General features: G+C 48.5%; 8 protein-coding genes across 8 annotated transcripts; 3 read left to right on the top strand and 5 right to left on the bottom strand.

Moving 5' to 3' along the window:
- Positions 1 to 327: 327 nt before the first annotated feature.
- BKA55DRAFT_320373 (uncharacterized protein) lies at positions 328 to 1633 on the bottom strand. The gene is made up of 4 exons (XM_046185682.1): positions 1286 to 1633; positions 1007 to 1181; positions 600 to 917; positions 328 to 544 (listed from the first exon to the last, which is right to left on the bottom strand). The coding sequence occupies exons 1-4, from the start codon at positions 1326 to 1328 to the stop codon at positions 409 to 411; spliced, it is 672 nt and encodes a 223-aa protein (XP_046051137.1). The 5' UTR covers positions 1329 to 1633; the 3' UTR covers positions 328 to 408.
- Positions 1634 to 4490: 2857 nt separating this feature from the next.
- Positions 4491 to 6335, top strand: BKA55DRAFT_508188 (uncharacterized protein; the record flags this gene model as incomplete). The annotated part of the gene is made up of 1 exon (XM_046187402.1): positions 4491 to 6335. The coding sequence occupies one exon, from the start codon at positions 4491 to 4493 to the stop codon at positions 6333 to 6335; it is 1845 nt and encodes a 614-aa protein (XP_046051136.1).
- A 299-nt stretch (positions 6336 to 6634) lies between these two features.
- Positions 6635 to 9296, bottom strand: BKA55DRAFT_564418 (rab-GTPase-TBC domain-containing protein). Its single transcript, XM_046192492.1, has 7 exons — positions 9082 to 9296; positions 8976 to 8997; positions 8899 to 8908; positions 8693 to 8833; positions 8186 to 8634; positions 7247 to 8130; positions 6635 to 7195 (listed from the first exon to the last, which is right to left on the bottom strand). The coding sequence occupies exons 1-7, from the start codon at positions 9121 to 9123 to the stop codon at positions 6938 to 6940; spliced, it is 1806 nt and encodes a 601-aa protein (XP_046051135.1). The 5' UTR covers positions 9124 to 9296; the 3' UTR covers positions 6635 to 6937.
- Positions 9297 to 11488: 2192 nt separating this feature from the next.
- BKA55DRAFT_320205 (uncharacterized protein) lies at positions 11489 to 13059 on the top strand. The gene is made up of 3 exons (XM_046185681.1): positions 11489 to 11679; positions 11733 to 11896; positions 11950 to 13059. The coding sequence occupies exons 1-3, from the start codon at positions 11610 to 11612 to the stop codon at positions 13009 to 13011; spliced, it is 1296 nt and encodes a 431-aa protein (XP_046051134.1). The 5' UTR covers positions 11489 to 11609; the 3' UTR covers positions 13012 to 13059.
- A 746-nt stretch (positions 13060 to 13805) lies between these two features.
- BKA55DRAFT_320140 (uncharacterized protein) lies at positions 13806 to 17112 on the bottom strand. The gene is made up of 7 exons (XM_046185680.1): positions 16809 to 17112; positions 16668 to 16690; positions 16569 to 16607; positions 16411 to 16516; positions 16221 to 16357; positions 14151 to 16155; positions 13806 to 14097 (listed from the first exon to the last, which is right to left on the bottom strand). Exons 1-7 carry the CDS (start codon positions 16829 to 16831, stop codon positions 13998 to 14000), a joined length of 2433 nt encoding a protein of 810 aa, XP_046051133.1. The 5' UTR covers positions 16832 to 17112; the 3' UTR covers positions 13806 to 13997.
- Positions 17113 to 19831: 2719 nt separating this feature from the next.
- Positions 19832 to 20557, bottom strand: BKA55DRAFT_592835 (uncharacterized protein; the record flags this gene model as incomplete). The annotated part of the gene is made up of 3 exons (XM_046195454.1): positions 19832 to 20078; positions 20130 to 20386; positions 20444 to 20557. The coding sequence occupies 3 exons, from the start codon at positions 20555 to 20557 to the stop codon at positions 19832 to 19834; spliced, it is 618 nt and encodes a 205-aa protein (XP_046051132.1).
- Positions 20558 to 21239: 682 nt separating this feature from the next.
- On the bottom strand, positions 21240 to 22678 carry BKA55DRAFT_564398 (uncharacterized protein). Its single transcript, XM_046192491.1, has 2 exons — positions 22295 to 22678; positions 21240 to 22240 (listed from the first exon to the last, which is right to left on the bottom strand). Exon 2 carries the CDS (start codon positions 22206 to 22208, stop codon positions 21477 to 21479), a length of 732 nt encoding a protein of 243 aa, XP_046051131.1. The 5' UTR covers positions 22209 to 22240; positions 22295 to 22678; the 3' UTR covers positions 21240 to 21476.
- A 400-nt stretch (positions 22679 to 23078) lies between these two features.
- Positions 23079 to 26654, top strand: BKA55DRAFT_592833 (SWI/SNF family of DNA-dependent ATPase; the record flags this gene model as incomplete). Its single annotated transcript, XM_046195453.1, has 5 exons — positions 23079 to 23162; positions 23231 to 23395; positions 23452 to 24132; positions 24183 to 26468; positions 26520 to 26654. 5 exons carry the CDS (start codon positions 23079 to 23081, stop codon positions 26652 to 26654), a joined length of 3351 nt encoding a protein of 1116 aa, XP_046051130.1.
- Positions 26655 to 27157: the final 503 nt, after the last annotated feature.

Raw genomic sequence — 27157 nt, 5'->3', positions numbered from 1 at the left:
CCGACACTTATAAAAAGGACTCGGGTTTAGTTAGTGAAGTGATTATAGATGGTAGTCTATTCGTAAAGCGATAAGTATTTGACTTGGCGCGTTTAGTAGGTCGCTCTACCTCTATGTGGATGGTATATAGCTCAAGCGAACATGCCAACTCAACCACAAAGTGCACCAAAACTTTTAATGAACTGAGAATAATGCATTTTGTTCCTTGTTCTCTGGCAAGGAAAGTAACTTCTACAAACTTTGACATAGGAGATGGAGCTGTCTAAATTGTACATGCTTCCATGGGCGCCATCCTTCTCAACGACAACCATCCCACTGCATTTCCATTGATTAGATCCATTGGAAGTACTGCCTTGACGCAATTTGGCTGGATCTTGATTCCTGATCGACTCCTCTGCCTTTGAATCCTTACTTTCTGTACCAATGTCGGGTTATGCGAGTGTTCCTCATTTTCCGCTGGAGCTGGAAGATTCCGTACATCAAGGCTTCACTCGTAGGAGGACAGCCCGGTACATATACGTCAACAGGAACTACCCTATCACACCTTGCCTGGTTGTTAGCTGGACTGTATGAGCAAAAGGGGGGGGGGGGGGGGGGACATATCTCGGACGACAGAGTAGCTGTAGTGGTAGTATCCGCCACCATTAGCACACGAACCCATGGAAATAACCCAGCGGGGATCAGGCATCTGATCGTAAACCTGTCGAAGAGCAGGAGCCATCTTGTTTGTGAGAGTACCGGCAACAATCATGACATCGGACTGTCGTGGCGAAGCACGGAAAATGATACCGAGGCGATCCTGATCGTATCGGGGGGTGGAAAGATGCATCATCTCGACGGCACAGCAGGCCAGACCGAAGGTCATGGGCCAAAGGGAGGACTGACGAGCCCAGTTGGTGACGGCATCAAGCGTGGTCCTGTTGAAAGGAACAGGTTAGTGCAGTCCAGTATTTGGGTGGCGAAGGCGATTTTCTCGAGAAAAACGAAGGTAGCAGGAGTAACATACAGCGCATACTGCAGAGCACCCTTAGGAGCAACCTCGCTGGGCAGCGGAACCTCTCTGCGAACCTTGCCTAGACCAGTTGCTGAGTGAGTCTGGAGGGCGCTCGCATCGCGGCGAGAGTTGGTCGTGAAGGCGGCAGCGGTAGTTCGGAAAGGAACAATGGCAGTTGTAGGCTTGGCTATCGCAACAAGTAAAGTCAGCAACATATATTGGCGTCGCGATGATCGAATTCGTTGTTTGAGCTATAAAGCCCGCCTGGCCGGGAGAGTTCAAGGCACGCACCTCGGAGGGCCATTGAGGCCGCGGACCGCGTAGAAGAGAGCATTTTGGGCGAAAGAACGATTCGGCAGAGGAGTGAACCTCGATCGCACGATATCAGAGAGCCTGAAGAGGGGAGATTGGCGCGGGCGTGGTTGACGGCGTTGGCGGAGCGAAGCTTTCTTGGTTGATGTTGAATGATTCGCCTCTTTGCTTGCCGACCAGGAATAAGACAATTCTGATTGGTTGATTTGGGCTTCTTGAAAGCCGTGGATTAGCCGACGTGGTGGGGATGCTCTTTTGGCGATAACCTCGGCGACCTTATAAGAAAGCTGGATGTCAAAAGTTGATGACTTTTAGGAGTTATTCCTGCGGTAGGAGAGAAGACAATTCGAAGGTTTGATATTTTTTCTTTGTTGACGTTTTCACTGGGAATCGTTTCGCCTCACACTGTCATTGGGTTCAGAAGGTCTCGTGCTGCCAAATCCATGACGTTCACATTGCCTCTAGACCACTTGACGGGAAGTAAGCGAATGTTCTCCAATCGACATGAGCTGAAATGAAATTCTGTGTTCTGGTGCTTGAAGCCAGTGGCAAATACCTGGTGTTTGTCGATTTGGATCTTCACTTTTTGGGCGAGAAGATGGGAGTGCTACTGGTTTAACATTGGACCTTGAGTTCAACTCATCCGCAGACACATCAAAATGTCGGAGTTTTGGAAATGTAAGAAAATGCATTTCCGTTATTCTCGCCTCCATACGAGCCTTAGTCAATGAAATTTAGAGACCGTTTTGTTACAGCTTTTGTCATCCTCAATAGTTGCATGGACAAGTGGTGTCGAATTGAGTATATGCATTTAAGGAGACGGTGGAAGAGTATGGAATGCGTGTTCAGGGTTTGGTCAACGACTTGAATATCACAAGGCTTCAATAAAATGTCATTAGTTCTCAACCCGATATCATATGTTTCCATGGGTATTGCTTCTTGAGTTTACGCTTAACTGTGGATATGAGGATAGTGTTTCGACTTCCTGTCTCTGACCGAGCATGTAACGATTTTTGATCGATTATCAGTAAAACGAAGAAGGATGAATAATCTTTGGTTAATAATCTAAATATGCGTGGAAAATAAACTAATAAAGCTACTCTGAAGATCTTCCCCAGAGTTTCTCACCCTTACCACGCGAGAAAGGGGTCGTCGGCTGCCTACTGGTACGAAGTTTGTGAAAATCAGTTCGTGGTTGGCTCCAGCGGTTGAACTAAACAAATGAGTTGACTTGGATCAGTGACAGGGATTGTTTATTCGGAGCCGGGGATAGCTGCATCTTCAGTCACAGGTCGGTTATGCACAAAACATATTGTAGGGTCACAGTGGTTTCATTTCAGATCTTCAAAATTAAAGAGAGAACCAATTGAGTCTTTTAAGTTCGAGGAACCTAGTGGACTTGTTGTTAGATTTATTTTATGATCCATGCTTGTAGTCTCGGTTGCTGCTCGCATTGACCCGCCGCTCAAGGATTTTAACACACGGGGATATGAAGCGACTCTGCATTTGCACACATCGCGGCTGACCGTAATGACCGTAGGCCCGTAAGTGATTTATATTGGTTGATGGTTCACCCCTGGACTGAATGTCGGCTAAGTGACAAGCATTACCAAGCGCAGTTTTCATGGTTCAAAATGCTTAACATTGAACCCTGAACGCGTACAGACACCGCACGTAGTGTAGTGCAGAAAGAAAGACATTTATGGTTACGATTTGCACGTTCCTCGTCATCCGCTATTATGTCACTTTGGGTATGCAAATGGATAAAAGTCAGCCACCACGCGCCAAAGCAAAAACTAGACGCGACTAATCTGATATGCATAAAGGTGTATTCTAGGTAGTCGGTGGTGAAGATGCTGATTTTAACATCCAATTCTATCGTTACAATAACAAGAGCAATTCCCAAAGACTAAATAATACATAAGTGAAAGATTCACAAGGGACGTGGATTCGCTTGATAGTTTCTAAAGACATAAATAGCATTCCAGACTAAAGTCAGTGGATCAAACCCGGCCTGCGATCACTAACATGGACGCCAAGCCACCCCGCTAATGGCTAAGCGCGGGCAGGACAGTAGTTTCCGTTCTGAGACTCTGGTTCCCCCTTTCTGGCTGCAGACTGTCACTTTATCACCTCCTACGGAAAGTGGGCGTCTTTGAAGGATGGATAGTACTACGTGGAAAGTCTTATACGAGACCAAGACTTGAAAAATGCGAGCATCAAGGGGTAATAAGCCCAAGCTTTAGGTTAGACTTTGGGTGTTACTGAATCACATGAAACAACTTAATTATGTTTCTTGACCACGTCTCCAAAGACCTCTGAACTCGGAAACTCTTCAGCACATGGTGCTCCCCTGAAGCGAAGTTCTAACCTATTAACCGGGGCGCGATACATCTCCATAGAAGCGGACTTCATATGGTGACTAACATGCAGAGGATTTGACTAACGACATTAGACATTAGCTTGCTGTCTTTTCGCAGCCAGCTTAGATATCCTGTTGAGATCCAACTAAGAACCTTCGCCCTAGAAGGACAATAACTGAAGAAAGAGCCTAGCGGTGCTGCTGATTCTCTCTTTGTCTCCTCGAACCCTGGTCTCTTCAATTGACAATCTCTACAACGACAAAGCTCCAATACCACCCTGGCTTTATAGCACCTTGCTCGAGTTAATATGCAGGTGGCTCCGCAAATCTCCAAGTAACTTCTCCACGCTCCAACGCCCCCTCCACTCAGGGCCAATTCTTGGGATTTGACTTGCGACTTCCCGGCGATTTCCAGTTTCCACCTCGACAAGGCGGCAGGTACTTGTCCTGGAACTCCTTCCCGTTCCACCTGACCTTTCTCAACACCACAACCTCAACTCACCAATTCTCACCTCACTTGTCTGATCTTACCCTTCTTTACCTTTCATTGTCTCTTGGTTTCTTCCGTTTAATCTACTCCGGCTTCTCCATCTCCTCCTACGACCAAAGTCACCGCGATCCACCGATTTCTTACCGAGAGCAACATCGAACGCATCCTTCTCCGTCGCAAATCCGAATAATATCCTGCCTAAAAATGCCCTCGGGCTACGCTCTCTGAGCTTGCGATCTTCCGTCGATGCTTCGTTTTCCCGCTCCTCCGTGGCGCGCATAGACTATCCGTCTCCTCCGCCTCCTGCATTGTCTTAGATCATATCCGTGGCCATGATGTGGCCTCGGTTCAAACAATGGCTATCGAACTGGCCGTCTCGATTGGTCTTCCGCTACCTCAGCACCCTATTTCTCATATGTTTCGCTATTACCAATTATATATTATGGACCAGCAGTCAGGGCTGGGATGTGACAGAACCCAAGGGTCCAGTCACCATGGGCCCAAAGCATCCAATTAAGAAGCTCATGGCAGATGCCCGCGCTCGCCATGAGAGCCTCCTTTCAAAACGAAGCCATGATCTTTATGATGCTGCCGAGCGTTATCGTGCCCGCCGAGGACGTCACCCACCACCAGGTTTCGACAAGTGGATGGAGGCTGCGCTCGCTTCCAATAGCATTGTGGTAGAGGATTATTTCGATCGCATATACAAGGATTTGGCTCCATATTGGGCGCTTGACGCTCACACACTAGCTAGGCGCGCATCTGCCTGGCATTGGGTCGTGAAAGTTCGCAATGGCGAGGCCACGGGTGTTGGTGATGCAACCGATCGTGTGCCGTGGCTTGAACTATGGACCAACCTCGTCAAAGAGTTTGCAAAGGATTTGCCCGATGTCGATATGCCAATCAACTACATGGATGAACCTCGACTTCTTGTTCCTTTCGACGAATTATCCAAACTTGTCGATCAAGAACGCGACAATCGGCGCATCGCTCCTATGAAGGAGGTCTTCACAAAGTTTAAGACTTTGTCCAAGCTCGACGACGAAAAACCTCAGCCTTACGATCCCTACTGGTACAATAGCTCAGCTAACTATTGGGAACTCGCGCGTGTGACGTGTGACCCCAACGCTCCGTCACGCAATGTTCAACAAGTCTCAGACTTTAAGGCTCCTGTTGAATATCCCTCAAATTGGGACCCTGAGTACGCTTATAAGGGTTATATCAAAAACTGGACCGCTGCCCAGGACCCTTGTTTACAACCACATCTGCGCCAAATGCACGGAAGCTTTGTTGCGCCTCTCAGTTTGTCTACTTCTACCGAATTGATCCCGTTGTTTGGCGGATCTAAGCTTCCTATGAACAATGAGATCCTGATCCCTGGCGCCATGTACCTTACTGCAGATGAATTCTATTCTGGAGGGGAGAAGATGGGTCCAGCATGGCACGCCAAGAAAACCGGCATTGTTTGGAGAGGTGATGCTTCTGGCGGCGAGCCGAGAGCTGATGTCTGGCATCGCTTCCATCGTCACCGTCTTATCCAGATGCTTAATGGTTCATATGTTGACAGTGTTGAGCATCAAGGCGTCAAGCCCAAAACATTTCAACTGCCAAACCCCGACCATTATAACAGCACCCATCGCGCCTCCAAAACTATTGGTCAATGGCTGAAGCAGATCTCTGATTGCGGGTTCAAACGTCTTCTATGTGAAAAAGTTGGCTGCGATCCTGTTGCTCCTTATTATCGCGAATTGAAGCATATGACCATGAAGGAGCAGTACCGCTACAAATTTTTGCCTGATACCGACGGCAACTCATTCAGCGCCCGTTTTCGTGGCTTCTTGCGTTCCTCGAGCATGCCTCTCAAGGCTACTATCTATGCTGAATGGCATGATGACCGCCTTACTCCATGGGTTCATTTTGTACCCTTCGATAATACTTTCCAGGATCTCTATCCCATCCTCGAATTCTTCACGGATGAAGAAGCCGGCGGGGATACCGCCGCGCGATTTATTGCTGAGAGAGGAAGAGACTGGGCCAGCCAAGTCTTGCGTCGCGAAGATATGCGACTGTACACTTGGCGCCTCTTGCTTGAGTGGGCTCGAGTCTGCGATGAAGACCGCGAGAAGCTCGGATTCATAAGAGACTTGATAGAGCCCAGAAAGGATTCAATACGATAACCCTGAGTTAAGGTTGGACTGCACATGTTTACTACACCTTGATCCAGCGCCAAACTGGGTGGTTTCTAGGTGCTCACGTATATATTTAATATTCACGGCCTGGCGTTCTGGAGTTGGATTGTTTGTGTACGAGGGGCTGGATATCTGTGAGATAATGTGGATGGCATACAATGCGTTTAGGACGCTCGACCGTCTGACGTTCTATACCTTGGGAGGGAAAATCATGTAACTGAGGCATACCACAACACCAATGACGTTGGATGAATGAAAGATAAGGAAGAGATGGAATAGAAGGGGTCCTCTCATTCTTAATTCTCGACTGTAGAAAGTTGGGCTAATCCACCCTAAATAATAAATATGATACCAAATCCTGTCATAAAGGCCCATGTTTTGCCAGGTTTATACAGTCAGGAACAAGGTACAAAAGGAATATGCTGGTCATGATTTCCATCCTCATTACGATGCCAATATATTGTAGCAATGCCCCATTCTTACAACTCCATGCCCTAGAGCACTTCACCATGCCACGCCACGCCCATTATGAACCAACTCCGAAAATCACTCCGACATGCATTCAAGCCTGTACAACACAACGGAATTCTTCACAGTTGTAGGTTCGTAACAGGTTCGCGGGCAGGTTGGCCTTTTAGGTGTGCGGCAGAACCCTTGAAAAGCGACTGCCAAATGAAAGCCTCACTCAATAATAGCTCGATGTCCTTCTCCGTCCAGTCCTTAGTGGGAAGGCATTGGAGGAACATCATGATCTCCTGAAAGTCCATACTCAGGAGCTTATCGGACCATTTCACAAGAAAGGCCGCACACACATATAGATGGAACTCAGAGAATCCTTGTTCTTCAGCCTGAAAAGTAGTTAGTTTTTGGGCATTGTTAGCAAATGGATATTGACAAACCAAATAAGTGTCCCACATGCGAACTGTGTTTTTGACGCTGATTTCACGCATCAAGAGACAGTTCATCCAACGGAAACTAAACTGGATGAATTCAATGCCTTCTTGTTCCAAATGCTTGGACAAGTTGCCGTCTATACGTGCTGTTAAATCACGTAGAGCGGCAACCTGGCGTTGAATACCTGGTTGCGCCACGATATAGTGGTCCTGGATGCCATCAAGAAGCTTTGTCAGACACCAGAAAGAATCGGCCTCGACAGCGTCTAACACAGACTTTGGGAGCTGTCCTGGATCCATGCCCGACTCTATATCAGGGTCTCCAATGTAAATCCCTAAAAAGACTTGCCAAAAAGGCGTTACAAGGTCATTAATACCCTGCACGTAGCCACTGGCAGGATGTCGTACAGCCCACACATACAGAATGCGCTCAAGTGATCGCTGCGTAGCTTCGTAACTGTATAGTTCAATATGCGGGTTTGTCCGGGGTACATCGATGCTGATTTGGTGCCAGATGGCCTCGTCCAGGCCCCTTGTTCGGCCGGCAGGGGCTGTGTTGGCTGCAGTGGTTGCGGCGTTTCCTCCTCTCTCAAATGCCTGGCGTACACCGTCCAGGTATTCTTTTCGTTTCCTCTCCAAGGTGGCGACCCGGCGCTCACTATTCGCAGGAAGATAGCTGAGGAGGAGTTGCCAGGTAATGGCGCGCACCTCTTGTGGTACGCCAGACCAGGCGAGTGACCTCAAGTCAGGCAGTGAAATAGTAGAAGCTTGTAACAGCTTCTTGAACTTATTAATACGTGTAATTCGGGAGTTTATGGCATCGGCTTCCTTAGGGGTAGCATTGGCAGGAACTGTGGGATAGTTGATGAGATGTAGAGCGTTGGCGGGGTCTGATTGTCATCGTCAGTACTTCTGTGACAGCGCTTTGAAGTGCGAGCAGCAAACCTTTTAGGATCTCTTTATACTGAGGCCGGAGAATCTTCCCCTCACTCTTTTTGGGCATGGGGTATGTGGGTGCAGGTCGCTCTATCGCAATGTCGGCGCTATTTGAATATCGTCTCGCCGAGAGAGCATTAGGAGGCCCCTCTGTTGTCGGTGATAATGTACTTGATTCGGTCTTGTTCTGTGTGGCAATGCGCCGGGTTCTTCTCTTCATACTCGACAAACTCGGCAGACCAAAGTCATCTCCATCATCATCCTCGTATCCCAGCATGTCATCCTCGTCTGCTTTCCAGTCATCGTTGGTATTGGAGAGAAAGTTGATATAGCTCTTGTAGGGAGGTGAGCCATTCTTTCCAGGCGTTGTCTTCGGCGGGGGGGAAGCTTCTTGAATTCGGATTCTAGCTGAGGAGGAAGAAGGAGGTGTCCGTGGTCGAGAGGAGTTGGAGAGGTTTCTGTGAATCGATGTCAGCAAACAAGAACTAAGCTTTGAGCAAGGTCAAGCCAACGGACAAAGAGTCGAATTTGAGCATATCCGCATGCGAATATGAAGCGCCAACAACAAGACCTGAGCCATGGCCGGTGGGCGACGTGATGTTTCTCTTTGTTGTAGAGTTGTCTCGTGGTGGCGGTCTCCAAAAAGGCGATACGGACCTAGTTGTATAAGCTTCAGCGCACAAGCTTAGAGGATATGGAACTCCATGTCAGCTAATACATACTCTGATCGGTCTGTCTCGAAGCAATTGAGCTTGTATTAGCAAAGGTTCGACATCTCACAACTCCTCGCTGAACATACCGACTTGGACCATCTCCTGCGGCGGTGGGGCTGTTAGCAGAGGCGGGCGCCATTACGTCGAGTCTCGTGAGCATAGAGAGCTTCGACGCTGATAGTCATGACTTACAGATTGCGCGGGCTTCTTGCCGCTCGCAGATGACGACCACATGGTTCGCTTAAGAGGAAAAGAGGCCGTGGACAAGAGCCTTGGAAAGTATTTTACATGCTGCGATGTAACGCAACGCAATGATGTTGTGAAGTGTAGGAAAGTCAGTAGGTTGGGTTGGTTGACCTATTCTACTATGGATCGATCAAACATAATGGAAACGGGCTTAATTAGGCTGCCCTGGCTCAACCACGAGATCACCCCGCAAACAGCACTACCATGGCTTGGAAATAGCGGGTTTGGACGGGTTCATAGCGGGGGTGTCCGCTAATTGAGAACTGTGCCTTGACCCTGTGGCCTCAGCTAGCCTCGAGGCGGATTCCTCGCCCAACAAACGGTACGAGCCTAGGCACGCATACAGAGCAGAGCAATTCACCAACGAGCGCATGTGGTTGGAGCCAGATTAACAAAACCTAATGCCTAAAGACAAGACGCGCTTCTTGACAATGGAGCTTGCAGAGTATGTGCATAGGAATATAGGGGTTGTAACGGAGAAGCATAAGATTGCGAGGACAAAATGTCTTGAAATTGTAGGGAAAAAGTCAATTTTGATTATCATCTTCAGATTCATTATCTTCAAAGTCTCAGTTATGTTAGAAAGAGCCCGAGACTCGGATTGTTGTTTGTTTGGAGTGGTGCTGATTTCTGGTTGGTCCACTGCTGGCTTAGTCAGTAAAGTGAGTTAGGCTAATTTTAGCTCCGCTGCTCAAGAACCTACCTTTACCTTCATGGTTCAGTCGCCTCCTCTTCCTTTCTTTGACTCTTGATTCGACTTGGTTCTCAATTTCAATATTGCGCATCACTCCTCACTTACCCTTGTTCACCCGTAAGAGCTTTCTAGTGTCGAGTGCGCGAAGCCCGTTGTGCGCTTCTTTCGCGCTCCTTCATCTTTTGTCCTTATCACGAACACGCGCCAAACCTCAACCGTCACCATGACCGAGCCCGAGAACTTCGAAGATGATCTCTTCGCCGACCTGTAAGTATCCATTGCAAAATAAGCAGCGAGCATAAGCACTCTATGCGTCTTCCTGGAATACTGACTCTGGACAGCTACGATGATAACGATGCCCCAAAGCCAGCAGCTGCTCCTGCAGCAGCAGCTCCCCCTGTCCCAGAAGTTCAGCCTCCTACTAACAATCACAACAACGACAACGACGATCATAACGGGATGCAACAACATCAAGATACAGGTGGTGATGAACACATGACTCAAGATCAAGACGACGACGATGATGATGTCGATTTCAATCTCGGTGGAGGAGGAGGATACGGCGGATCCGGTCACACAGGCCAGGTTGGTATGCATGACGACGCTCCAACACCCCCATACGGAACTGTTCACAAGGCGAGTGCCAAAGAAGATGGGTAAGTCTATACTGTTTCTGCGCTGTGATTACATCCCTTGAATTCACCCTTGAGAAAATATCATGGTTTGCCTTGCGTGTTTACGACCCTGAATCCTCATGGCAACTGCCACGTTGCCACGTAGTAGTGGCCATCGGTTTAGCTTTTGCATACATCTCGGAAGTTGGCTTGGCTAGAGAGGGTCGTGGTCAAATTAAGAAAAAGAGGTTTTGCTATCAGAGACATCAAACGGCAAAGATTCAGATTGGAGGAGTTACCATCAACTCATTCAAGAGGATATGTGGATCAAGAGATATAACCAGTTGAGGCGAGTCCGCTACTATTGTCTATGGGCCATGAGAGGAAGAGGAGGATGTCAAAGTCAGTACTGGGATACACCCTGTGGACATCCCAAGATGAATCATCCGGCACTAGTCCAGACGAAAGACACTACTACTTGAGTCTTCCATAGCCCTCAGTCGCAGAGATCTTATTGAACCGACGGAAGTGGTAAACACTCTCGAGTGCTATAGCGAGATTCGCAGCGAATAGCGCTCGAGGCCAGTACCTAGCATGAGACAGAGACAGAGAGAACAGTCAAGACGATAGCACAAGACGAAATTTTATTCGACCAAGCTGATCTGGCATCTCTCATTGCAATGTCTGCGCCGTACTTTCGACTGTTATGGCTGTTTGATCAACGTTTGTCAACCATGGTCCTTGTTATGTTGGCCTTTATGCATCCACACGCAGGAATCTTACAGGAATTACCGCCAACATCTACGGCAAGCCGAAGAAATGGGATTTTTCAGATCAATCGACTCTGCTGGGCTGTAGCCTCCTCTGCATGCACCCATATTGCCCTGCACGACCCATTTTTTTCAAGGATACAAACTCCTTGATCACATTGCAATCGCCAAACTGCAGCCATCTGATTTTCTGCTATATCAGGCATTCGGGTCTCGATTGTCTGCTCTTTTCTCTAAGCCAGAGTTGCAATTTCAGCAAGCTATTGATTATTCGCAAATTCCCGGCCCTTTCTAAGCAAGCCACTTCGCCTACAGCCTGGATCCTGTTGTTCTGTCAAGCCTAGCAGACCCGTCTTTTAACAGCCTTGATATTCAGAATGCCTAAACAACTCGAAAATGACAAGTACACTGACATGTTTGTATAGTAAAATGTTCATCGGCGGTCTCAACTGGGAAACCACCGATCGTAAGTAACAAACACATGCAACTCTCCAAACTTGTACTAACAATTGCTGGTAGAATCACTGCGGGATTACTTCTCACAGTTCGGTGAAGTCGTTGAATGCACAGTCATGAGAGACAGCAGCACCGGCCGGTCGCGAGGATTTGGTTTCCTGACGTTTAAGGACGCCAAGACAGTCAACATCGTCATGGTCAAGGAGCATTTCCTTGATGGGAAGATCGTAAGTCAATATCGTAATATGTGGTCAAATTCACCACTCTAATTGCCTTGCAGATCGACCCCAAACGCGCCATTCCCCGAGACGAACAAGAGAAGACCAGTAAGATCTTCGTCGGAGGTGTCAGCCAGGAAACCACCGATCAGGAATTCAAGGAATACTTTGCACAATTCGGCCGCGTTGTGGACGCGACTCTCATGATGGACAAAGATACCGGCCGGCCACGAGGATTTGGGTTCGTTACGTTTGAAAACGAAGCAGGCGTCGATGCTTGTATCAACGTGCCATTAGAAATCCACGGAAAACCTATCGAGGTCAAGAAGGCCCAGCCTCGAGGCAACCTTCGAGAAGAAGAAGAGGCTTCACGACGCGGCAAGTTCAGAAAGGACGGCGACCAGTCAAGTCAGGGCTCCATGGGCCAACAGATGGGCAACAACGGCATGACACCCCAAGTCATGGCCCAATATTTTCAACGCATGCAACAGTACTTCGCTATGATGCAGTCACAAATGGCCATGAGCCGAGGAATGCCCATGAACCCAGCCATGTGGCAGAACATGATGCAGATGCAACAAATGCAACAACAGATGATGGGTCGAGGAGGCGGTGGTGCCAATGCTCAGAACATGATGCAGAACATGAACCCACAGATGATGCAGCAGATGCAACAAATGCAGCAGCAGATGATGCAACAGCAGGGCCAGCAAGGTGGTCAAGATGCTGCTTCCGGTAGTGCTAGTCCCACTGCCTCTGCCAGCGGCGGCGGTGGTCGAGGATATGATAACAACAACTACAACCAATACCAACAAACTCAAGGGGGTCGTCGTGGAGGTCGTGGAGGCTACGGTGGTCATGGAGGTCATGGAGGTTATGGTATGGGTGGCGGAGGCGGAGCCCCTACTTCGTGGGAGGGCATGTATGACGATGTCCCTCAGCCAAATTCCAACCAAGGCTCAGGTGGCTTCAACCGTGCTGGCAGTGCCAGTGGGAACTCTGACCCCCAACATGCACCACCCGCCAACGCGCCAACGGGGCCCAAAAATGCTGGTAAACCTGGAGCTAATTATCGTGGTGGAGGACGAGGTGGAAACCGCGGCTTTCACCCTTACTCACGATAAAGACATCACACCAGATTTTACCCTTAGCACGGAAGGTTTGGAAGACTTTAGAACGCCGCCAAAGTTACGGCGAAGTGATGGGAAGGAAGATGGTGTCAACCATGTATAATAATGCGGAAGGGTTTTTCATTCCGCATGTATTTTGTTTTTGCTTTTTCAGTATTTTGGTTCGACTGGGCGGCTTTCCAATGCTTTTGTTCATCAAGATGCAGCCAGGTTCGGCTGACATAAGGGGCCCGAATAGGGGGGTTGGTCGGTCTTGCGAGGGCACTGCAATAATTAGAAATCAAATCAGCCCAAAATTGGTCTATTGAGTCATTGTGTGACTTGGGCGCATTCCTTTTCGCTATGTTTACCGGCATAGGCTCTGCTGATATACATATGGTGTTTGAGATCAGTCGTAAGACGGCCAAGCCAAATACGTTCAGAATATAGGTAGTGAAGTGATATATATGTGATAAGTAGTTGAAATGAAGCGCTATAACCTTATCCTTCTTCTTAAACTTCCAGCCCAACCACGCTGGCTTCAGTGCCACTACCGACGTCACACGTAATACATAGCTAAGTACAGTTTCTTTTTTTCTTCTTCTGTCAAGCATCATCACATCCGAGGACCCGGCGTATGCCCCCGGTAATTCCAAAATGTCCGCCAATGCTTCCTCACGAAACAGATTCCACAAAGTGCGTCTGTAATAACGGCAACACTCGAGTTCTGTTAAATCGTCTATTTACTGAGCTGACAGAAAGAAGCAGGTGTTGCATCGCATGTTGAAGGCAAATCAATCCCACCAGCGCCAAACGACCGGGTCTGTCCACTCTTGGGACTGAAGCAAATACCCAAAAGTTCGTGTATGTTAGCAAGGGGGGTACCTATGAGGGGCAGACAAGAGAAGTTGCTGTCTTGCGGAAACTACACAGCAGTACAATTGAGTGCAGTTTAACCCTTTCCAGTTCAGTGTCCCTGCTGAAAATAATGTCGTTATCGTCTACTCTTGGCCAAAACCCATAGTTTCTTCAACCGCGATGGTAAGCTTTTGCTGAAGCATTTCTAGACTCTTATAAGGTGGCAAGTCGAGCCGATTGAAACTGTTGATCGGTTAGTGATTTTATGTCAAAGTCAGATGTCACAATCGACTTACCATGTGTGCGCCTTTGGCAGATTTGTGATTTCTCCCGCCTTCTCGATTGTAAATCGTCGTGGGCCATCGCTGCCTTGGAGATCCTTGAAACCATTGACTGGGATTCGAGAAGTACCAGTAGTAAATTGCAGTAAACGAGATTTCTGCTCACCATCCCACGAGCGTACTGTTGCCCAGAAGTTCTGCACGACCTCGTCGGATTCGGTATATCCTCGATAATCGGTGTGCTTCTTCCAGTCGTCGACATCAATCTCGGCAATACCTCCAATCAGAAGCTCAAGCTCGCGCTCATCAAAAACATTAATAAGATCCTGAGGGATAAGCTCTTGGAACCCTTCCTTAAAAGCCTGGAACTGCTCGGCGATACGTTTCTCGATGCGCCACTTGACCATGAGATCAACATATTCCTTCTTGTTCTCATTGGTGACATCGATGTTGCGTCCATCAGGGATGAGATCCTCAGTAGTCATCACTCCGAATCTCTCGTCTTCGGTCGAGAAAGTCTGCTCCAGAATACCGCCCGAAATATCGTTATCCAGCATCCACTGCAATGATCGGTGGAAATCGGCATCCACACCCTCCATATCTGCCAAAGCCACCGCCTTGCCAAGCATCATCTTGTACAAAGCGCCAATAAAAAAGGCGTCCAAAAATCGCCTGTGGAAGATAGCCAAGCCGACAACACGGCCGATGAACTTGAAATAGTTGAGATGCTCCGGGTTAATACCGGAATGTGGGTTAATCTGAAGGGTGTAATTATCGTGGGCGGAGTATTCGAATAGGCAATAGAAGGGGTTAAACATTTCGTGGGAGAGAAGGAAAAAGAATTCTCGCGAGAGACCACCGTAATCCAAACCATCCTCGCCATCAAACTTGATCATAAGTCGTTTCTTCAAATCCGTTGCGGACTGGCGTGTGATCTCGGCAAAAGAGTCCTCGAAGATGTGAGATCGTCGCACTTTGATATGGCACTGTCCACTGAGGATTCGCATTGCTGGCTGTGAGCGGAAGTAGATGAGCTTCCGTCTGAAGTCTCGCTTGTACTGAGGAACATTCTGGTCAAGAGACGATGGGAGTCGAGGATCGTCCCAAGTGGTAGTCTTGGTGTTATGATCAACGAAGTACACTCGAGCAGTGTTTGTCAAGCGCATCTCCCACCCACTAGGCAGAGGGCCAAGTTGTGATACGGGTTGCTGCTGAATCTGGCCGTTGGCGTTATTCTGGCCCCCATACATACGGATGTATTGTTGGCGACGTGGGTCTACCCAGGTCGTTGTTCTTGTATTGTGATCAACAAAGTATGGTCGGCCTTCGGGAGTCCATCGTTGCTCCCAACCAGGCGGGAGTTCTCCCGTACCAGGGCTCGTCGCTCCGGTATGCATCACTGCGCCGCCATTAGTAGCTGGCGATGCTGATGGCTGTGGCTGCTGAGCGTGCAGCGTCGGTGAATTGGAGCCGGTTCGTTCTTCTGGCAAAGTACGGTTCTGATGTCTCTGACGCTCAACCTGGGTAGCTGCTTCTCGATCGTTTCGTTGTTCTTGAGCGCCAGAAGCAGTGGGTCGATTCCAGCTCGTTGTGCGGGTGTTGTGATCGACGTAGTAGGTACGGCCTAGATTGTCTTCGCGGCGCTCCCAGCCAGCGGGCAGTCGCCCTTGGGCATCTTCGAATGGGCTGAGCTGATTGCTTTGTCGAGTTTGTCCGGAAGCGTTCGGTCCTGGAGCGCTGGCGCCACCAACAGAGTTGATGCTGGATGGACGATGGGCCAGGTTGACTTGTGAGCCACCCGCGCCGTTTGGCCCAGACAGTGAAGATCCTGGCCGGTTATCCGGTGGAGGGGCGGAGAGATTCGAAGCGTTCGAAGGGCCGGTGCCGAGAGATGGTCGTGCGGTCGATGCCTGGCCACCGCGGGCTGGTGCACTGAGATTGCAGGACAGATTAATAATAAGTTTGCCGTGGACGACGAGGTTATCGGTTGATTTTTTGAGGTCTCGTGTAAGCATCTGGTCTAAAGCGCATGTACATGTCAGAAAGTCCCTTCACGTTTTCTGCTGTGGGATCGAGTAGACTGACCATCGGCATCTGGGCTGAGCTCAGGGATGACATCTCCAACGCGGATGTTTATGACACCTAGGAAACCCTGGTCCTTCTTCTTAAACTTCTTTTGGTCGAAAACTTGAACTGCAAGAATGCCATCTTCATTGGTGCGACTAATAGACTTGAGTTGGTTAAATTCTTTGTCTAAAGCGGCGGGGTACATTACAAGTCAAAGCTCTCGTTCCAGTATGGGTTTAGAGTTCTTTTGCTGACAGTCGTCGTTTTGGTTTGCTCCCCGTTAATGGTCGCGACAGCGAAAGGGTCAGGGAAGCCTGATTCAAGTTAGCGGATAGGTCGAGTGAAGTTTTGGATGCTAGTACGTACGGAAAACATCCCTCTTGTATAGGCCATCGGCGGCGATAACTTGGATGATGTCAATAAATCAATTCGAACGGTGGGGTAGATTGTATAGCTGTAACTCACTGGTAACCCGAAGGTTGGGCCTGCTATAAGGAGTATTAGCACAGTCACCGTAGTAGCAATGAAGAGGAAGAGTGGTAAAGGCTCAGGTTGAAGGTGAAGCTGGACGCGATGCGATGGGCGAAAGGCTGGGATAGGACTTACTTAGAATCGGTGCGACTGGTCATGGTGTCACCTCTTGCGCTGCGCAGCGAGGGACTAAGTCACAGCGACAACAATGATAATAATCGATATTCCTAAGGTGAAAGGAGAAATAGGTTCGGAGCCAGACAAATGAATGAAGCCTTGTCGTGGAAGGCGCTCGCGGAACGTGATCAGTGGAGGTTGAAGGGTTCACTGAAGAAAGTTGACGACGCTTGGTTTGGGGCTATGGGGGGAGGTTGAGGCTGTGCACGGGCAGCCCAAAAGACCCAAGACTGAGAGGCTAAGGCCAAGACACGGACTCCCCGCTTCCAGAGCGAGAGCGACAGCGGCCGGAACGGGAAGATCCAGGGTAGGGAGCTGTGCTCAGGCCAGACTACGTATACTACCTATTGTGAGAAGCAAAGCAAGACGAACCACGTTGTTGTAATTGAGCTGATATGAATATTCATGAAATCGACGACAAAATGGTGAGAAGTTTGTGCCACAATGACAGGTTGGTTGATGGAGTTGATCGCCACGATTTTGTGTGGGTTCAGTCTCAATGCTCTCTATCTCGTGGTTGGCGTTGATGATGCTGGAAGGATAATCAATCGACCCGACCTGGCCTGAGGAACCTTGGAGCCTTGTAATTTGAGTACGGTTTCATGGACTGGGGATATCTGTTAAGGTAGTGGTGTAGTCGGTGGGGGAGGGGAACCTGATAGTAGGTACCTGCCACCTGTTTGTATATAGCCGTTACGTGCACGTCTTTCACAACACGGTGATGGTGCTCCTCTAAGACCATGCAAGTATATCAACTACAAACATACTCAAATCTAGCAATTTATTAGACACCTCACCAAGCAACAAAAGGCAGCTCAATAAGTGCCTATATTAACGCCCAGATCAAAGGATCCCGTCCAGATGGGACCGACCCCGTCAGCCAGGGAGCCAGAAAGCTTCGATCCTTGAGAACGGGTGCCAAAATGAACGTATCAAAAGGCGTCCCAAGCTTTTAGCAAACTTGCATAAGTCTTTTTGTCGCTTAGGATCGAGGTCCTATATTTTCTTACATCCTAGCCCGTACTTTTTGATACACCCTGTATTCTGCATCCGGGCCTTTTAGTGGGCTGCAATGGAGGCCTACAGATGACTAGACGACCCGATATTACCTTATATTAGTGGTTGGTTGGTAACCAAGAGGTTCTTTTGCCTCCGCTCTTTTGAAAGTTTTCTATGAAACCCGCGATCAAAGATGAACGTTCCAGAATCAACCTGTATACTTTGATCCAAAGTATCTGTCTGATATTGCCTAATTCTAGAGCTCTCGCACGTTCTAGCTACTTGTTAGGCTGAGCAATGACTTCAAGGATGTTCAAATCCCAGTATTTTGTTGCCACTTTTGCTGAGAAATTGTCAAATAATGCTTATAATATCTACCTAGGTTACGGAATCGACGGCTGCGCTTTACGACGTATTTAGTACAACCTCGGCAGTAAATAAAGCGACAGTGCCGCTATGGAATCATAATCTCAGCCACCTGTAATGGTTTATGAACAGGTGTTTTGAGCCTAATTGCGGCGTACGGCTTACCGGCACAGCTTTCATCAAGCGCCTAGTCAACATCGAGCGCTTAAGCAGGGTCCTGTGATGCCTTGCAGCTAGGTTGCTGAAGTTGATGCTTGGGCTTCAAAGACTGGCCATCATCGAATCATGGATATCAAGAGTCTGCATTTATCAGGATACACGATGAAACCTGGCCCATACACACATGTGCCACAGGAACCAATGTGTGCCCTTGTGGGTCTCCCTGTTCTATGCTCACAATTTCGGCTCAGACTACGGCCGCAAGTCCGTACATGACTTGATTGTTTACAGTATTTGCATCTCTGTGACTGTGCAACTGCTGAGCCACAAAAGAAACGTCAATGACACCTTGTTGATTGCGTTGACAGCACACATCAAGAACGGTGCCGTAATCTGGGGTAGTCAAGAATGACGACTCATGTCCTAGCCATGCGATGATAAACAATTAATTATAGCATATTGCGCGAGGAGTGTCACATTTGCATGATACGTAGAGTTGTATGGGTGTACAATGTCTAGGGTTACTCAACGCCAGCTCAGCTACGCACGAATAGCATGCTCAAGAAGAAGCTCAGGGAAATTGAATTAGCCACACAATCAAACCGAAAACGCCAGCTGCAGCACTACATAATAAGACTCCGTAATCAGGAACATTTTTACGTAGAGAGCCTAGAGAGCGCATCAAAGCTATAGGGTAAACTGTATACAATCTCACGGATTGTCCAACGAATTACATAGTAGCTTAGCTTGCCGATCTTCACGTCAGTGAAGGATGTCAGATCTTCCTTTATCATGCACCCTGACACTAGATTTGTCTCATGGCAATCACAGTCATTCCAGCCAATACTCAAGCCTTGGCACGAACTGATGTGGGGGGCACCAGAACGGGCGGCCTCACACGCATCCATGAAGCTTCGAGAGGAACGCGTGGCAACATGTCACTATTGTAAGCCTCCTACATATTCGAAGCTGCTTAAAATAAGTTTCCGCACACTACCCACTTACACTTAAGATAGTTGTCACCGTAGCTGATATGGTTGCGTTTTCGCTTAGATATCAGATCAAGTTCGCACAAAGTTAATGGTAGGAACAAATACACAAATACAGCCGGATGATGTCAATTCCATAGTGTGATTTTGCTAAGACGAAATATAAGTCAAGACCGAAACTCCTATCCCTTTCCTCGGCGTTCTTGGCTGTTTGTGTGTTTTCCTGCTCCCGGATGATTGATAGTATTACCCCGTTCCTTCTCTGCTAGTAAAGCACCCATCTCCTTATAACCGTAACCCTAGATTCAAGGAAAGAAATGGATAATAGAAACTGTTCCATTACAGGCCGACATACCCATGCAAGTAGGGGTTGCTTTCAAGCCCGTGAGATTCCTCAACTTCGATCTCGAAAGGCCTAGGTTGCTCAGATCGTCGACCATGACCCATGGGCAAAGCGCCTCCCTGCTCCTAGTAGGGGGCGAAGCCTCGTCCGCGACCACGGTAGCCACCGCGATAACCACCACCGCGAGGGAAGCTGCCTCGACCATGGAAGCCTCGGCCACCGCGGAACCCACCGCGACCGCGTCCACGGCTCATGCCAGGGACATTGGTGCGCTTGGGAGTCACCTTGATGTTGCGGCCCTTGAAGACGCTCTCGTTGAGGACAAGAGCCTGCGCGACCAAGCTGGGCTCGGTGAACTCGACATAGGCGTAGCTATAGAACGATATGTTAGCAATGCTCAACAGCCCCCGCGTGCCAACATACCCCTTCGGTTGACCTGTGAACTTATCAAGAAGAATGGTCACTCGGTTGATGGAGCCGCAGCTCTGGAAGTGACTTTGGATATCTTCAGGCGAGGCTGAATAATCGACGTTGCCAACAAAGATGCTGCGCGCATCGATGGATTCCTTGTCATCCGCAAGGTCCGCAGATTGCTGCTCCAGAGTTGCTTGCATCTCGCGAAGCTTCTTGGCCTCCTCTTCCATCTCTGCCACGCGGCGCTTCATGGCAGTGATTTCTTCCTAAGGGTGTGGCGTCAGTTTCCTTCTTAAATCCACCTCTTTGCGCGCCTAACACACCTCCTCAGCCCCTGACATCTCAGTTCCTTGCTCATGTTCAGTATCGTGCTCGCGGTCATGATCGATCTCGTGCTCGCCCGTAGGCTTCTCGTCTTGTTTGCCAGAGTCCGCCATGTTGACTAGGTCGAGAAAAATCTAGTAGTGTCTTTCGCGTATGATACTTCTGCGTGAATCAGTGTTAGTAAAAGACTGGATTGTGTTGAGAGGAGAAAGCGAATCATGCGCACGAGTTTAACACAGCCTTGACATCATTGTGTGAAGGGGTAAAATAGTGTAACGTTGAATGCTAGAGGAAAAAGGAAATGCGTACCGCTGTGGAACAAACCTTTCGCGATGCGAGTGGGAGAAAAGAAGTGACAAAGCAAGTATATGAAAAGAAAAGCGCGAAGGAGTTTAAAAGTTCGCGAACAATAAAAATGCACGATTAATGAGGTCAAGGCCGGGGTACATAGCTACCAATTGTACCTTTCATCTAGCGCCTGTCCCGAGTCCTGGGCTGCATCAAAGTTCCCTGCAAGGCAGTCCAAAGCTCGTGATGTCCCGCCCGTAGCCAGGCTTCGGACCCAAAGATAATCCGACAAGTTGGAGCAGTGAGCACAACAATAAATAGAATTCTATAGACTACCTATATTCTACGATTATGAAACAACGTGGCTGGTTTTCTATCACCAACAGCGCTCGACCTGGAAAGTTATAGAGCCTTGCCATGTACCGTAGCATGACAGAATAACCAGAGCCACATGCAACCACTTAAGAAGCATCGTTGGTTCAGAAGGAATAGCTAGAGATTCATCATCGTCAAATTTATCGTGTTATGGAAAAGGTGACAATCGCTAGACACAAAATGAAAACCAGACACCCCCAAATGCAATCGTTACGTCCTCCAAACGCCGCCCATGCTCTTCGCTAGTCAATGCGTCCGTCTGTAAACATGCCTCGTTCCATCCCATCCATCTAGTACCCAGTGCTCCGAGACAAATATGCTTTATGTTGTTGTGTAAAGATAAGGAAACGTGATGATCTCGCTAGAAAATCAAGCATGTCGACCACGCTTCCCTCCTTTTTCGAAAGGATCCTTTCCGCTAAGACTGCCGAGATCGAATATTTCCTCAAAGTTCAACTTGCGCTTGCTCCCAGCCCGCTGTACCAAGTGTCCCGGACCCCTCGGACAAGATCGACTCGGACCACCCGCAAGCCTGGTTTTCGTTGGTCGTGTAGGAGCAGGCACGTCATCGTGAGGTCTTGAGTCAGACAGGTCCAGGGTAGCGATATTCGGGTACGGGTGTGAGGACTGAAAGGTAAAGTTGTCTTGAGATGGAACGACTATCGGCGTAGGCTGTTCGGCAATAGGAGGAATACTCGGTGGTGCAGAGTCGGTTCGCATTTGGTTCGCCGGATGCGGAGGGATACTCGTTCGAGTGAGTTCAGGTGACGAGGCTGTTTCTGCTTTTTCGACCTCGTCCTCACTCTCAGTGTTCAGAGAGCTGCTTTCACGCCCATCGAGTCTTTCTGTTGCCCATTTTCGGATCTTCCACCCTTCTCCATCGCCCAGACCCATGCCTTCTTTATCCAAGAATTGTAGAAGGTCATCGAGGCAATCCTGATATCCATCGGCACGTGCCTTTGACTGTCCTGCAGCCGAGATCTTGTAGAGCTTGGTTACCGACAGGGCAGCTGCCTTGAAGACATCGAGGAGTTGTTCGGGGCTTTCTTGTTGAGCAGGTTGCTTGCCCATGCTACCAGAGACGCCCCTCATAGGCTCCATCGTGATTAAGCGACGAAGGGGGTTGTGGAAAGCTGGAAATGAAGAGTCAGATATGTTTTAAAACGTCCAGGGGGAAATCGCCTCACTTGGTAAGAGGAGAGTAGTTTTGGTATCAGAAGAGGCTCCTAGATAGGAGAGAAAATGCTTTGTATTCGTGGTACACCAGAGTCAAACAAGATGGGTATGTTGCTCCTGAAGAGCTATGAGTTCAAAGACAGTTGGGCGAGGCAAAGGTTGGGGTCACGAAGCGTTTGCCCAGGTCATCCACTCCAACGGAGCATGGGCAGAGCCTGATGGACGGCACTAACCGAGGGGTCGGTACCTGTAGATGTGGGGGGATTTCAGCCACGTGACTTGATGGATGCTCAGACAACCTTCAGAATTGGATCTTGCAGCAAACTCACCAGAATCTCTTCAAATTATGCATTTGAATGAGTCTATAGGATAAGGCCACCTTTTGAAGATAAAATCTTGGTGTTTTGAATATATAGTGACTTCCTAACGCAAGACCAGTAAGACACAGTGACGTCGTTAAATATTATCGGAATATCTCTTCTTCCCTTGCAGCATCGTGGGGCCCACTGCCATTTACAAGGGTCTATGCACGCCGCTAGCCCAGATTGGCCCCCTTCGAGGTGACCGTTTAGATTCTACCCGCCAACACCTTCGCAACAGCATTTACACTTTCTCTTCCAAACCTTCAAGCGACGTGGCTGTGATAAATACACCACATTCCCCTCAAAATCCATAAACCACGCTACAAAAGTCAACTGACTACTTGCATTGACTTCCGTTTCACACTGCAACCTCTCAAAACGCGTCTTCTGGACGCCAGTCGCGTAAAGAGGTTTATCCTAAACTCGACTCGCAATGGCGCCTCGATCTCGAGCCAAAGCTGTCGATACTGACGCGTCTATGTCTGACGCGCAGGAGCATCGACAGGAAGAAGAGATGGTGAGTTGCCTTCTTCATCAAATTTTCATTCGTTTGTGGGTAAGAGCTTATGCTGATGGGTTGTTCAGGAAGTTGACGAGACCCCCGACTACACTGATACCGAGAACCCTAGCACCACTGCCAGCAGCGTCGCCGGAGAGCCTACTGGGGATGGCCGTAGGCGCCGCACAGAAGTCAACCAACTTCGTCGCAGCATTTTTGGAAAGAAGCACGATCGACTGGGCGAATCCAAGGTTTGTCGCACTCTAAGACAAGGCTGTGATCCGAAACGTTCTAATCAAGCCTGCAGGAAGATGACACCATTCGTCGATTTCGATACCTCCTCGGCCTGACCGATCTATTCCGCCATTTCATCGAGACAAACCCCGACCCCAAGATTCGCGATATCATGACCGAAATCGATCGACAGAATGCTGAATCTGCGCGGGGCAAGAAGGGTGCCGGAAGACAAGGGGGCGCTATGAGCGAGCGACGTCGACGTACCGAAGCTGAAGAAGACGCCGAACTTTTGAAAGACGAGAAGCACGGCGGATCCGCTGAGACAGTCTTCCGAGAATCCCCTCCGTTCGTCCACGGCACCATGCGAGACTACCAGGTTGCCGGTCTCAATTGGCTAATTTCCTTGCACGAGAATGGTATTTCTGGTATCCTTGCCGACGAAATGGGTCTCGGAAAGACGCTGCAAACCATTTCTTTTCTTGGCTACCTGCGACATATCCTCGATATTACTGGACCACACTTGGTTATTGTACCCAAGTCTACACTCGATAACTGGAAGCGAGAGTTTGCCAAATGGACGCCTGAGGTCGATGTTTTGGTGCTTCAGGGTGCCAAAGATGAGCGACAGAACCTTATCAACGATCGGCTTGTTGACGAGAAGTTTGATGTTTGCATTACCAGTTACGAGATGGTGCTTCGAGAGAAAGCGCATTTGAAGAAGTTTGCTTGGGAATACATTATTATTGATGAAGTACGTAATTTTGGAACGATTGAGAGTCTCATTAGCTAACGAATATCCAGGCACATCGTATCAAGAACGAGGAGTCATCACTGTCACAAGTTATCCGATTGTTCTCCTCCAGAAACCGATTACTTATCACCGGCACACCTTTACAAAACAACCTGCACGAACTCTGGGCTCTCCTGAATTTCTTGCTTCCCGATGTTTTTGGCGATTCTGAAGCATTTGATCAGTGGTTCTCTGGTCAAGACCGTGATCAAGATACGGTCGTACAACAACTACACAAAGTTCTTCGCCCCTTCTTACTGCGTCGCGTGAAGAGCGACGTGGAGAAGAGTCTGTTACCTAAGAAAGAAGTAAATGTTTATCTTGGCATGTCGGAGATGCAAATTAAATGGTATCAGAAGATTCTGGAGAAAGATATTGATGCTGTTAACGGTGCAGGGGGCAAACGAGAGTCAAAGACGCGACTGCTCAACATCGTAATGCAGCTTCGAAAATGTTGTAACCACCCTTATCTGTTCGAAGGTGCTGAGCCAGGACCTCCCTACACAACCGACGAGCATTTGGTTTACAACGCTGGCAAGATGGCTGTCCTCGACAAACTCCTCAAGCGGCTTCAGAAGCAGGGAAGTCGTGTTCTAATATTCTCTCAAATGAGTCGATTATTGGATATTCTCGAAGACTATTGTGTTTTCCGAGAGTACAAGTATTGCCGAATTGATGGTGGCACAGCACATGAAGATCGAATTGCTGCTATCGACGAGTACAACAAACCTGGTTCGGAGAAGTTTGTCTTCCTCCTTACAACACGTGCCGGTGGTCTGGGTATTAACTTGACAACTGCCGACATTGTCATTCTCTATGACAGTGATTGGAACCCTCAAGCTGATCTTCAAGCCATGGATCGAGCCCATCGTATTGGCCAGACTAAGCAGGTTGTTGTATACAGATTTGTTACGGATAACGCCATCGAAGAAAAAGTTTTGGAGAGAGCCGCCCAGAAGCTACGACTGGATCAACTGGTTATCCAACAAGGCCGTGCCCAACAAGCTGCCAAAGCTGCAGCCAACAAGGACGAGCTTCTTTCCATGATCCAGCACGGTGCCGAGAAGGTCTTCCAGTCCAAGGGACCTACCGGTAACATGGCCTCCAAGGACGGCGAAGTTGGTGATGACGATATCGATGAGATCCTTGCAAAAGGTGAAAACCGAACAAAGGAGCTGAACGCAAAATATGAGAAGCTGGGAATCGACGATCTGCAAAAGTTTACCTCAGAGTCTGCCTACGAATGGAATGGCGAGAATTTCGCCAATGCGAAGAAGAACATCAATATGACCTGGATCAACCCGGCCAAGCGAGAGCGAAAGGAACAGTCATACTCGATGGATAAGTACTTCCGACAAACCATGTACCCCAACCCTAAGGCCGATGCTAAGCCAAAGGCACCCCGAGCACCAAAGCAAGTTCCTGTTCATGACTACCAATTTTATCCTTCACGCCTGCGAGATCTCCAAGATAGGGAGACTGCTTACTACCGAAAGGAAATTGGGTATAAGGTCCCTCTACCTGACGGTGATGAAGAAACCCTTGAAGAACGAGAGGCTGAGAGAGCCCTCGACCAGCAGGAGATTGATAATGCCACACCTTTGACTGAGGAGGAGAGAGAGGAGAAGGAGAAGTTGTCGCTACAAGGTTTCGGAGACTGGAACAAACGAGACTTTCAGCAATTTGTCAACGGATCAGGCAAATACGGGCGAACCGACTACGAAGGGATCTCTAACGAGATCGACAGCAAGTCAGCCCCAGAAATTAAGGCTTATGCAAAGGTCTTTTGGCAACGATATACCGAGATCGCCGACTACCCCAAATACATCAAGACTATCGAAGATGGCGAGGAGCGGACTCGCCGTATTGGTCACCACCAAAAGCTTTTGAGAAAGAAGATGCAACAGTATCGAGTCCCTCTGCAGCAGCTCAAGATCAACTATTCTGTCTCGACTACCAACAAGAAGGTATATACTGAAGAAGAGGACCGATTCCTTCTGGTTCTGCTTGATCGATATGGCATTGATTCGGAAGGTCTCTATGAAAAGATGCGAGACGACATCAGAGAGTCGCCTCTGTTCCGATTTGACTGGTTCTTTCTCAGCCGAACACCAATTGAGCTATCTCGTCGATGCACTACTTTGATCACTACTATTGTCAAAGAGTTTGAAGACGTTCCTGCTCGTGGCTCAAACGGAGTGAATGGAAAATCCAAGCGAGAGCCTGACGATGAGAATGACGAAGATAGCATTCTTGGAATGGCACCAGCAAAGAAGAAGGCCAAAAACGGCGTCAAGGTGAGTCAATGATTGGTCTTCTCTTTTGTCTATTACTAACATGTTTTACAGAACAAGGCACTTGATAATGTCAAGTCCGTCAAGTCTAGCAAGAATAGCTCCGCCACTCCATCAAGAGCATCTAGTGTTGCCTCTACCGTATCCGCAGGAGGTTCTGCCAAGGGCAAGAAGGGTAAAAAGAAGTGAGGGAATATGGAAGTGCCTTTAGTATGCTGGGTGGGCAAAGGGATAGACTTTTTGGCGTTCGGTTGCTTTGAGGACTTATAAGAGAAGCCAACGTGTACGTATTTGCTTAATCTAGCATGGCCGTTTGTACCAGGGGCCAGAAGATGCATCACACGATGCCTCGGCGGGTGGGAGGATACAGGCGTGAGAATGGCTGATAGTACAATGAAAAGAGTTACTTGAGCAGAAGAACCATCTGGTTGATTGTCTGCTTGATATCTTCAACTTGACGTGCTGTGAAGTAGCGAACCCTGATGTTCGTGATTGCATGATCAACAAGGATGATGGATGTATCCAAAGTCGTAGTAACGTGATCAATCGTGCATTTCGACCTTTCCCTAAACCCTGGAGAGATGGTAAGAATTACAAGCCCATTTGTCAACCTCTTATCTCCCCTTACACTTCCAATTCTTTTTCCATCACGTCCAGCTCCCGTTTATTTTTTGCCCCATTTGAACAAAAAC

This window comes from Fusarium redolens, assembly GCF_020744475.1.
Source record: "Fusarium redolens strain MPI-CAGE-AT-0023 chromosome Unknown BKA55scaffold_6, whole genome shotgun sequence".
Lineage (NCBI taxonomy): Eukaryota > Fungi > Ascomycota > Sordariomycetes > Hypocreales > Nectriaceae > Fusarium > Fusarium redolens.
The sequence above is the reverse complement of the archived record's forward strand: the minus strand, read 5'-3'. Positions and strand labels throughout refer to the sequence as shown.

Bases quoted from the DNA above. Each gene is read 5' to 3' on its own strand.
- BKA55DRAFT_320373 (XM_046185682.1), bottom strand. From the start codon at position 1,328: ATGCTCTCTTCTACGCGGTCCGCGGCCTCAATGGCCCTCCGAG. The intron at 1,182-1,285 runs GTGCGTGCCTTG...TTGTTGCGATAG, and splicing joins GGCCTCAATGGCCCTCCGAG to CCAAGCCTACAACTGCCATT. The intron at 545-599 runs GTCCCCCCCCCC...CAACCAGGCAAG, and splicing joins TACTCTGTCGTCCGAGATAT to GTGTGATAGGGTAGTTCCTG.
- BKA55DRAFT_564418 (XM_046192492.1), bottom strand. From the start codon at position 9,123: ATGTGGTCGTCATCTGCGAGCGGCAAGAAGCCCGCGCAATCT. The intron at 8,635-8,692 runs GTCCGTTGGCTT...ATCGATTCACAG, and splicing joins ATGCTCAAATTCGACTCTTT to AAACCTCTCCAACTCCTCTC. The intron at 7,196-7,246 runs GTTTGTCAATAT...ACTACTTTTCAG, and splicing joins GCATGTGGGACACTTATTTG to GCTGAAGAACAAGGATTCTC.
- BKA55DRAFT_320205 (XM_046185681.1), top strand. From the start codon at position 11,610: ATGACAAGTACACTGACATGTTTGTATAGTAAAATGTTCATCGGCGGT. The intron at 11,680-11,732 runs GTAAGTAACAAA...AATTGCTGGTAG, and splicing joins CAACTGGGAAACCACCGATC to AATCACTGCGGGATTACTTC. The intron at 11,897-11,949 runs GTAAGTCAATAT...ATTGCCTTGCAG, and splicing joins ATTTCCTTGATGGGAAGATC to ATCGACCCCAAACGCGCCAT.
- BKA55DRAFT_320140 (XM_046185680.1), bottom strand. From the start codon at position 16,831: ATGACCAGTCGCACCGATTCTAA. The intron at 16,608-16,667 runs GTGAGTTACAGC...ACATCATCCAAG, and splicing joins GCCCAACCTTCGGGTTACCA to TTATCGCCGCCGATGGCCTA. The intron at 16,156-16,220 runs GTCAGTCTACTC...CATGCGCTTTAG, and splicing joins GCTCAGCCCAGATGCCGATG to ACCAGATGCTTACACGAGAC.
- BKA55DRAFT_564398 (XM_046192491.1), bottom strand. From the start codon at position 22,208: ATGGAGCCTATGAGGGGCGTCTCTGGTAGCATGGGCAAGCAACCTGCT.